The sequence below is a fragment of the Quercus robur genome, chromosome 3 (assembly GCF_932294415.1).
Source record: "Quercus robur chromosome 3, dhQueRobu3.1, whole genome shotgun sequence".
Classification (NCBI taxonomy): Eukaryota; Viridiplantae; Streptophyta; class Magnoliopsida; order Fagales; family Fagaceae; genus Quercus; species Quercus robur.
Genome location: NC_065536.1, coordinates 35,063,481 through 35,075,460, shown reverse-complemented (window position 1 = coordinate 35,075,460; position 11,980 = coordinate 35,063,481). Strand labels below are relative to the sequence as shown.

The 11,980-nt window shown below is 32.7% G+C and overlaps 1 protein-coding gene across 1 annotated transcript; it reads right to left on the bottom strand.

The window, feature by feature from the left end:
- Positions 1 to 582: 582 nt before the first annotated feature.
- Positions 583 to 11,335, bottom strand: LOC126717905 (uncharacterized). The gene is made up of 6 exons (XM_050419878.1): positions 11,174 to 11,335; positions 9,563 to 9,859; positions 8,552 to 8,686; positions 5,844 to 5,900; positions 2,652 to 2,786; positions 583 to 944 (listed from the first exon to the last, which is right to left on the bottom strand). The coding sequence occupies exons 2-6, from the start codon at positions 9,854 to 9,856 to the stop codon at positions 879 to 881; spliced, it is 687 nt and encodes a 228-aa protein (XP_050275835.1). The 5' UTR covers positions 9,857 to 9,859; positions 11,174 to 11,335; the 3' UTR covers positions 583 to 878.
- Between the last annotated feature and the right edge of the window lie 645 nt (positions 11,336 to 11,980).

Below are 11,980 nucleotides of genomic sequence, written 5' to 3'. Positions count from 1 at the left end.
TTCCATAATTTTTCCAATTAACCACTACCACATTGACAAACATTTGTAGCCCTAAATCACTACCATTGATATTGTATTTTGTTCATCATTGATTTTCTTGAAATTTTCCAATTTTGACCTAAAAATCCCTGAATTACATTTCTTCAAATTTTCATTCAGGCTATTGGGAACCGTGTCGATTGAGCTATGATAAAATCACATATAAGAATACATAAATACATTATTTAACTACACTTCCATCTCATGAAAAAAGAGTCATGTGGTAAAATCTTAAAATGGGAACTTAAAAAACAGCACCTAAGTATTGTACCTCAGTTTTGCCCTTTGCTAAATTTCCAAATTGCAATTTTGAAAGTCAGTACAGCCTCTCCTTTAGAAATTTCAAAAAACAATTTTGCGGCAAAGCTTAGATTAGGTATAATCACACAGAAATTCACAGGATTGAAATCGTCTTTCTTTTTTTTTTTTTCTTTTTTTTTTTTAACAACACCACTGATAAATATGAACTAGAAAACCATGAAGAATTTCAGTTTAAAATGAAATAAAGTCAAGGAAAATTTTCTAACATACAAGATCAAAATCTATGATTAAAATCACAAGGCTTCGAAATTATAATCTATGGAGGCTTCATATGCTACTATAATGTATATGGGTAATATACAAGTTGGAAGCACAAGGCAACAAGCTTCTTCGTGGCCTGCTGCCATCAGAAACATCACTAAAACAATTGATTGTAGGACTTCTACGGATCAAACGACAATTAAAATGGAGACTTGACCTTCGATTGATGGCAATGTTATATTGGTGGGTATGGTTCCTCCCTCATAAACCTGAAAACCATAACCGATTCATGGAAAATTCTGACTCTCCCGAGCTGTCTACTTGTAGATCCATTCGTTTGCACGGCCTCCGGACTCATCCATGTCTATAAAAATGCTAACTGCCTGCAACAATTGATAAATGAAAATGTTGACGAAATAGATGAGTAACAAACAAAGTCAGATACGACTTTTTTTTTTTTTACCGAAAAGTTAGAAGAGACGACTTTAGATTATGTGATTTCTTTTCCCCTCTCATTGAGCTCCGTCCAATTTCATATATTCTGTAGGACATATCCCATCTCTTTTTAGTTTGTGCTTACTGCTTAGCCTACATTCTTTTATGAAATTACCACTGTCTTAGACTAGATCAAATGCCTAATATACATACCAATTCATAGCTATATCTATAAATTGGACACATATGAGATATATCAAATCCAGATTCTTTTTTGTCTTATGTTTCTTTTACATAAATGACTACAAATTTTTATATTTCTTTTACATTATTTCATCTTCTTGGATGTGACATTTTAAGGGAAGTAGTCCCAAAACTATAAATTATTTGATGCTAAAGAAGAGGAAAGAATCATTTCAGGGCGTTTTTTTTCTTCTTGAAAAATCTCTTTCGGTACCACTTTTAGTAAAGAATCAAAAACGGTCTACTAGATATCCTAGGGTGAAAGAAGAAAGAACTTTTTTTTTCTCTGACAACATAAACAGTACAACCGTTTTGTATTCTTGGTAAAATTTTGGGAATTCAAAGATTAGTATTCATCTTCTAGTAACACTCTTTTTTATTCTTTTTTTCTTTTCTTTTTTTTCAATGTGATTGATAAGCTTTGGACCTAAAGTCTATTTTTATCCCCTTTGACATAACATCTCAAAATAAAGTATTTTTTTACGATAGCATCATGAATAGTACGTAGAAGAGCAGTGCCCAGTACACACTTGCAACTTTGACCACTTAAACGAGAGCTTATGAAGACATTTGGTTCGCCATAATGTTACGTTACACCGTAATATTACATTATTGTAATCTTATATTAATGTAATCTCAATACAAGAATACAATATTACATTATTTAGAAAAGTGATAAGATTGATGTGATATATTTTGTAACTTTAGACGGGCATTTGGTTCGCTGTGATGTGATGCACATTACAATGATGTGACATTAAGTTTTTTGATTTATTTTATTTTTTCTAACATTATCATAATCTAAAATTACAAAATATATCACATCACCTTAATCTCATCATCATCCTAAACAATATAATATTATATTCTTATATTGAAATTACATTAATGTAATATTACGATGTAATGTAACATCACAGCGAATCAAACGCTTAAGTGCCAATTGCCAATAAAAGAAAAGCATAAGAAGTGTTGCTCCTACCAAGGCTGGTCCTGGGACTTCAAATTGGTCTTAACCTTATATTCGCATAAGGGGCTGCTCCTATATATTTGACCCAAATGCAACAAGGTATTGACCCAAAATTTCAACTCTTTAAAGAAAACCAGATTTGAGTTTGGCCATTCACCTTGCATCTTCCTTTTGGTTTTTGCAAAATGCTCTAACAATGGGTTTCTACTTTCTATGACTTACGTAGTGAGCATATTTAACAAAAATTTTAAATTAGACCTTGTTTGTGGAGGTAACATAAAACTTTGTGTTTGATGAGTAAATTTAAAACTTTTTAAGTATTATTTGTTGATTTGGGCTATCAAACTACAATGGTGATAAGGTAAAAACATAAAAATAAAATTAGAAGATACTACACTGATCATACAATGAATGCATGCAAATCATTTGACCAAAGTTTTACCTTTCCTATCCGAGGCCGCTCTTTCAACTTTGTCAAGCTGTTTCGAATATGTGAGACAGCTCCCCAACATTTCAATGTATTTGCCACATCATCAAGCCTCAATAGATACTCTTCTTCAGTCAGCGGAAATGATCTCTAAGAGAACAAAGTAATTGGAACATGAGGCAACCAAGGAGGATTAATTTGTTACTACTCCACAAATTAGTCTAGTCATGATTTATTTTATAGAGCCCACGTGTGAAGTCCAATTGAAATAAAAGTAATGTGGTTTGGTTTAGTTATATGTGTTCTAGGGTTAAAAAAAATTTCAATTTGGTTTTTTTTTTTTTTTTTTTTTTTATATATGGTTGGTTTTGTATTAAAGGGCAAATTTGTAATTTGGACATTTAGCTTAGACAAGATTCTTCTAAGTATCTTAGTTTCTTTGAGTCCAAGTTAGTCTTTTATTAGTTATTACCTTATGAGGTTTTTGGTTTACTGGTTAAAATAGGAAGGCTTAATATTACTAGTACTGAAAAGAGTCCTTATATATATATTTGTTCTCAATGAAATCAAAGTCTCAAATAATAGATGTAGTTGATTAATAAAAATATTTTGTGTTTGAGCTTTGATGCGCTTTAGCCTTATTGTTCTTTTTGCTCTCTCTCTTCTCCCTTTCTCCTTTTTCCCTCTTTTCTTGTATATTGTCCATAAATACTGTTCATACAACCCCTAAACACTATACATTACTCTCTTTTCCTTCTATTTTAAAACTCCAAGTCAAGCCCTTTCTCCTACCTCGCAAAACCATAAAAACCCACTTACTTTCTCTATCAAATAGTCATAAAACTCTTATCAAACTTTAGACAATTTTGAGCCCTAACCCTCTCTTTTAAACTTTAAACAATAAACTCACAAATCCTTCTAAACTTTAACCCAACACAAGTGCACGTAGGCAAATTTCTCAATTTATCCTAAGTCAGACCCATATAGGAATAAATAAATAATAAAATAACACATTAGAGCAGTTCTATTATTTACCCAATGGTCAGTATCAATACCTTTTAAATCAATGTGATAACCAGAACTATTGAAAACAACCTTAAAAACCTGAAGGGGCAGAAACCATAAGGCCTAAGCCCCCCAACAAGCCCTAAGGTCGAAAGTTCAGCCCAAGGCCACATCCACATGGCTGCCACATCCACATGGCTACCCTGCTTCATCCCACCACGCTACACTCTTAGCGCACTAACCCATATGGCCATATCCAAGTGAGACCCTCTCCAACTGGGAGAACATGACACACGATCGCTGAACAGTGAACACCCATAAGGGTAAAGCCCCAGGCCACGGTCAGGGATTCCTGGAGCTTGATAATTGAGCATCCCCCACCTCAAAAGGAATGCTTGAGAAAGGGAACTCACCCTATTATATCAGCATTAATTGCCGTAACCGACCGTTCCCCCTTTTGCATTATATGCAGCAAGACAAGTTGACATTGTACAACATTGGTGGGAATACCCTAGCAGCACACCCCCTCAGTCAACCTGAGGGAATGGTGCATTGTCAAGACCACTCCCACTTTGTATGGAACTAATTACAATTCTCACTCACAAAAACCAACAAATACCCCCCTCTAAGCCATGGAATAAGGGATGCAATCAAAATCTCGTTACTCTGCAATTTTTCATTGAGCTTACTCTGGAATTTCGTCACTGACTTAACCTTCATAATGCCTCTGACTAACCCCCATTAATTGGTTCAAAACCTAGGACTAGGAGGTAGGTTGTTTTGTCCTTGCAAACTCTCACCTGGTGAATTTTGCTCGTCACACCACCCTATTTGGTCTGGAGTCCTTGGTGAATTTCGTCTCTTAAAAAACTCACCCCACTACAAAACTAAACTTAGAGATTGAATTTTTAGGTGCAGGGATGAAGCATTAAGGGGGAAAAAAAGGATCTAGCTAAAAGGAACAATAATATGCAACCATATTAGAAACCTTTTTTTTTAGAAGAGCCTTACTTTAGAGCCTTGACAAGAAAAAGGTAATCTCAAGAAAATTAGGGGTTGTTTGGTAGATTTGTTTAAACACATATTTTCAATTTTTAAACAATATTACCCGCATTTCTACACACTTTTTCACCCACACGTATTTTCACACATGTTTTCAAACAACAAAACACATGTTTTCAAACACATGTACCAAACACCCCCTTACAATTGACTCTCTATAAGCAGCCCTTTTAACAGCTTCCTTTGTACACATAAGGCCTATATTGCTCTTACCAGATTAGATCCTTTTACTTTTTCTTTGTTCTTTGAAAAAAAAAAACTATAAATGATAATCCTTTTACCCATAGGTCACCATGGCTTGCATTTTCTTTAGTAACCCAATTATGTAAACACATTACTAACAGTAATGATATGCTTCTACTCTTCTTTTTTCTTTGTTGAGCCCACTCAGATGGTTATATGTCATAATATAGGAGGTTCATGTTCATAGATATTAAAAAATTAAAATGAAATATTAAGGATATGTTTGGTAACTGTTTTTTCCACTTATTTTCTGTTTCCAAAAACAATTTTCTATTTTTAAGACTAAAAGACTTGTTTGGCAATCCAAAATGGACAAAAAACAAAAACTGTTTTCAAAACTCAATTTGTGAAGGAAACTAAAAATGTGCAAAAAGCTATTTTCAGTTTGTAATTTTCAAAAGTCAATGAATAAAGGCATTTAATTGAATAAATCTGTCTCATTTAATAAGTTAGTATTAGAGTTAAAATCCCAGTAACAACATATTTTAGTATTTTCTATTTTTTCTTCAAAATCTATCTCTTTAATTTCAACTAACCATACATGTTTTTTATTTCAAAAATACAAAAAAATTGTTTTTTCTTTATATTCCCAAAAACAAGTTTTTGAAAATAGAAAATAAAAACTGTTGTCAAACATAACCTAAGATAAAACATGTGTTCCAAAATTCAATTCAAATGAAAGCACCTCTTCCAAATTGGCCAAATGTAAATGAAAATTTTCTGAATTAACATATATTCACATTGCCTATAAAACAATTTTTATGAAGTTCTTGTCTTTCTTTAAGAGTTTTAAGATCTTTTATGCATTTTTGACACTTGTTCATTCTACTTAATCATAAGGATGTACCTTGAATTCCATTTAATAAGCACATATCCAAAGCACAAGAATCTGCATACCTGCTCCATGTATTTCCACATCACATTCAAAGCAAGAAGATTTTTTCCCATGAACTCCTAGAGTGGGCAAGTAAAAGTAACATGTTAAATGATAATAATAAAAATAAAAATAAATAATAATAAAAAATCTGCAAATAATCTAATTCAGGTAATATGAACATAGAAAGCTGCAAGAGCAAGACTATTTATTTAAGCAATAAATTTTCAGTTTCATGTCCAAAATAGCTCTAGTTGATTTTTATATTAGCATGTTAATAAGGGTATAACAAAAGAGTTCGAATTTGGTAAAGATGGGGTGTAAAATTCATGTTTTACATCATCTAATAAGTGATTGTCACATCAACATTTTACTTCAAATTTAATACATCCTAGTATCCTACCACACCAAATAACATCTCAATAAATTCTCAATTTGGTTGGATTTATATATGGGTATTAGAATTGATTGGGTGTAGTTGTGATTATTCTTAAATATGTGATAAAATAATATAGCATATTGGGATTAGAGGGGTAAAACATGAGTTTTACACCAGGTCCTTACAGAATTTAATTTCATAACAAAAATACCCGTTAGTATAAAAAACTAACTAGAACTAACTCTAACATATAAGTTCAGAAATTCTTAAAGGATTTCATGTGCACGGAATTTTGCAGAAATTATGATGATGAACTTTCACAGATTGCTTACTGCAGAAAACCTCCAAAAAAAAGGATGTGGAGAAGATATGAAACTAATTGGGTTCCAGAGTTGATGATAAAAAGAGAAACCATTATTCAATCAATCAATCATCTTCTACTCACAAACATAACTTTGTGATATATTGATGAAAAGAAATGGTGTTCATTTCAACACAACCATTCAGTAAGCAAGCACAATTTATGTAGATAACTGATCAGTCAAGCTAAGAAAAAGGTACATGTGGGGGCTAGGGCCCAAAATAATATATTGGGCCTTGGGCCTTGGACCTTGTCCGAGGACACTAACAAGTCCGAGGAGAGAAACACGACTTAGATGATCTACGTTACAAGTCTCATCAGTGAGAGACAAAGGGAAGAAGGTCCGAGGAAGAACTATATCATGTGGAAGAGCCCCCATGAAGTTGGGGGCAAAAAAAGAGTGAGAGAGAATACTGTAGCATGCTCAACAATCCTAATATTGTGATCTATATATACGCCAAATTCTGGTCTTCTCGGACGGAAGGTCCTCGGGTAATAATAACTTTAATCTGTGTTTGATTGATTCTTAACTCCATGCTAGCCGTTGCCCAACTCATCTAGACCTAGTTCTTTGACCCATACTCTACAAAATTCATTGGGACTTATTGGACCAGGATTCCATACATTTGGGCTTGGGCTCCAAACTTTGTCTCTACAGTACAGATTACAGCATCCCTAAACAAAAAGATCCTTGACGCTTATCTTGCAGCCTATCTTGATTGAAAATTAGGTTTTGACTTCCCCAATCATTCTTGCAATAAATTGACCCATAATAGAGAGGAATTCCTTTATTCTCCAAAACCCACCACTGTAACTTTCTAGGAAATTTATTATATACTTTCTCAAGTTCAAATGAAACTATTTCAATGTCCCTCTCTCTCCCTATGGGTAAGTATGTAATTATATAAAAGGAAAAACTAACAAAAGGGCATACCCCAGACCTCAGAAGAACAAACAAACACTCTAGTTGAGCTAAAGACAAGGGCTAGCAACTAACTATAAACCAAAACTACTTTTGATAACAAACTCAGCAATTAGCTTTCATCCATACAAGCTAAGTTAAACAAAAAAATGTTGTCAGAAATTTTCCAATTGCGCTGCAGCCAGAGATTAACTTGATTTTTTTTAAATGTCCTCATGGAATTTGCTGTGTGTCTAATGCACTTGTATTTGTTCTTTGAAAATTCCTAAAATAGTAGACTGGAACCAAAAATATAAGCTCAGTAATGATCATTGAAAACGAATTCCCTTTCTGGTATTCAATCATCCAAAACAGTGTGTTTGATGACAATACACACTACAAGACACAAGTCATTGTCACGTAATGACTTCTGTCCAGTCCAAAAATGGCCATATGTACATTTATGCATTTAGAAATGCTTAACCGTTGAATCATTTTACAAAGACTGTGACATTTAACAGTGTTGGTCTAGAAGAGATCAATCAAAACTTTACTATCTGATCCACTTTGTCCCATGATCCTCGGTGTCTCATGTTACCTCCTGGGCGCGATCTTTGCCCGGTGGCATCGGTCCAAACTTTAAAAAAAAAAGCCCAAGTAAAGATAAATGTTCATTTGATGCTATTATCTTGCAAACATAGGTATGATTTTATAAAGAACAACAATGAACATTCGATGTTGTCGGAACTGAACAAGTTTCAAAGGAGAAGGGATTTTTTAGTGTTATTGTGACCAAAAAAATGCACATTTGATTATAATAGATGCCACACAGAGAGAGAGCTCAAAACAGTTCCTACATGCTTATCACAATAAATCCTTCTGGAAAAAGAAAATATGAAAAATCTAAAGTATAGCTATCCCTGTAGTGCAACAACTACAAATTAACTAATGACATGGCTTTTCTTTCTTTTTCTTTTTTTTGATAGGTAAGAAAAAATATTATTAAAGAAGGAATAGCATGAAAAATACCCAAGGTTCATGATAGTGAACAAAGAGATAACATGGCTATTTTCAAATACAGAAAGCCTACCTTCTTTATTAGTTGTACATCATAAGACCTCCCATACTTGTTCCTAATAAGGGTTGCAAGGTCTATCCCGCTAAACGCAGAATCATCTGTACCAGCCATTCTTTCGAGATTCTCCCGAAGCATCTCACTGTTCAACTGAAGAATGTAAATTAAGAGAATGTTGATTCAGAACATTTAATTCCTCCATTAATTACTATACATAGATTAGCATAACAACGTGTATTTCTTTAATGCACATGTTAGGTAATGAGGTTGTCTATTAGCAATCCATACCAGAATTTACTGATATCACACATAATATTATTCGTGTTATGTTTCATTCAAGCCATAGATAGAGCCCTGCAACTGGAAAGAGATGTAGTTGACAAAAATGTTTTAAACAAAAAAAAAAAAAAAAATTGAAATTTTATCTAGAAAATACATCAAAGAAATGCACAAGGAGCTTTTCAATCCTACAATTATTTTAAAATAAATAAATAAATAAAATTAAATAATAAAATAATAAAATAAAATAAAAAACTGAATCTAGTTCATCAATCTGTGCACTCAAAATGCTCACCCACTCCAACGTTGGATATAGCATTTTACTTTATAATCTAACTGTTTCTTAAAGTGCTAATACTTGCAACCAGTACCTGGACAGTGAAGAAAAGATAAATCAACCAGTTAACAGTTAATCGAAATAGCAGAGAACCATAAGATGCAAAACAGTTTTTTTAAACTCCAATTTTTTTTATTAAAAAACAAAAATCCAAATAGTCAATATTTATCTTGTTTTTTACAGTAGTAGGAAATTCACAAAAAAGAAGAAGAAATACAAACATTGAAGCCTCATTGTGCATTTAATTTTAACTTTTTGATACAATGATAAATTCCAACAACCACATTGTGATAAACTAATAGATTTGAAATGCAATTTGGAAAAAAACCACTTTCAGTCTACCCATGGTTTTTGTCTATTGTCATTCTCACAGCAACGAATTAGGAAAAGGAAAGAAAATGTTAACATACTCCTTCAGTATCGCCTTTTGGAGATTCTTTCTCATTATTCCCATCTTGTGGATCATCTGGATCCATGCCATCATCCACCATACTGGACAAGGCAGGCCTGAATTTCTTAACACTTCGATGATATCTATAAGCAATGCATTGACCATGGAGAAAAACTAGTTTTTCCAGTCCTCTGGAAGGAGGATATGTACCAGAATATCCTGGAAATGGAATCTTCTTAAATCTTCCATTGATAAGATGCTCTTGAAATCCTAGTGACCAATTACAATGGTGGCTTGATATGGCGCTCATCATATCCTGCAAATCACATAATCATTCTAAAGTTTGTGAGAGAATATTTTGAGAGAAGGTAATAAGCATATTATTTGTTTCAAGATAACTTGCAAAGAATTAAAAGTATTTAAGTAGAAGAACATATAATTATGCTCGCATAAAATGAAACAAACAAAAAGCTAAAACCATACAACAACGGTTCATGAAGTAGATGGAAAAATTAAACTTTTCCAAATAATATTTTTCATTGTTTCGGACTTGAAATAACCAAACTTCCCACTTGAAAGATTTTAATACGACCACTTCCCATTTTGTCAAATGCAGATGCAAGTAAAGTGCACTTTGTACAATATCGTCTTCGTCACAAACAGCTAAACCAATGATTGGAATAACTGAACTTGTTAAGAATCTTGGATAGATAAAGTCCACAGCCATTATACAAATGATGAGACAACTTAAAGCGGACGTGTAAGCTGCACCATTGACTTGAGGATAGTAAAGATTAATCCGGGGGGAGGGGGGGCGCATTTTGTGGTTAGATTATCAAATTTTCATGATAGATCATGGTTAAGCAGTTTCAAGCTTCACAAATGACAAAACTTATCTCTGGTCTATATAAATATGTAATTGTTTACTACTTCCAACTTTGGTTCTAGTTACTAAAAGAAGTTGATCAATCATTCCCACCAAAGTGGAAACCTCTTTTACAATATTGTGGTGTCATTGTCATTACACTTTCTATGAGCTTAACTGTACATTTCATAATTCAGATTAAATATTATCAATCTAAAGGTGTATTTTGAGCCTCTTTATATACACCAATTTCAAGTGAAATGGAGAGGATCCTTTCGATTTTTTATGGTGAGCTAACAACTTCAATTGGACTCCAAATGCAAAATCAAAATAATTGTTAGGCAAAAATAGATTTCCTAGATTGATATAATAGCGAATATACACCTCCTCGTGTCTACGATTGTTGCGGAGGAAAATATTAGTAAAATATGCACAGTACGGAGAGAGTTCATTCAAACCAACCAGGTTAGTATTGATGGATTATCCTTCTTTCTTTTTTTAACATAGAAACTACACACAGATTTCTCCACTAGTTTTTTAATATTAGAATTGTTGTTGAATGGATTAAAATGAAAACACGCACGCGCACACACACAAACCAAGTAAAGAAATGCAAAAACAGTTGGTGATAAGAGAGAGCAGAACAGAAGTGAGATGGGTTAATAATAAGTTGAGAGAACGATGAGCTCTGTTTTGTTCAACTAGAGAACAAAACATAGCTCAGAAAAATATGAATTAAGAGAGAGAGAGAGAGAGAGAGAGAACCTGGTGTGAACAGTGAAAGTCAGAGCAAATGAGAAGCAGGGGCTGTTGGTTTCTGGATAGAATAGTAGTAGTCTAGTAGGAATCACGTGTTGGGCCTTCCAACTTCCAACAATGCAACTTTCAGCCATCAATTTTAGTTTGGTTGTTGCTTAAATGACTTTTTTTTAGTGCGTTTGGCGTTTTTGTGGGTTTCGTGCTATTTAGTATTTACACATCCCACAAGTAAAGAATTCAACAAATTTTAAATTAAAATCGGGTCATATTTTTTATATATTTAAAAATTATTTTACTATAATATTTTCAATTTTCAATAATAAATCGTATCAAAAAAGACATGTCAGTGATTCTTATTCTTTTACAATTATTTAAAATAAACTACACGTGTGGTCACATTCAATTTTATATCTATAACATTCTCCTTGCAAATATTTTTAAATACCATAGAGGTAGAAAAAGGTGCTGCAATGGATCTAAATAAAAAGTTTGACCTCTAATAGTCGGGCATTGGTTTAATCAATAAGTTTATCAAACTCTCTGCCATATAAATATTAAAACATATTTTTAGACAAGTACAGGTAAATTAAAAATATATATTATTATATATAGTTAAATTTGCATTTTGTTTATTTGATAATTGAGTATAATTCTAAGCTTGAAATTAGCTTGTTTTTTAAACAAATAAACATAAACAAACCATTTCGTAAGCCAAGTTCGAGCTGTTCAAAAACAATTTGGTTAATATATAGCACTACATATTTGGTTGTTTCATCTTTCATTCAAGTTTAATAGGATTGCTTCATTTTAGTG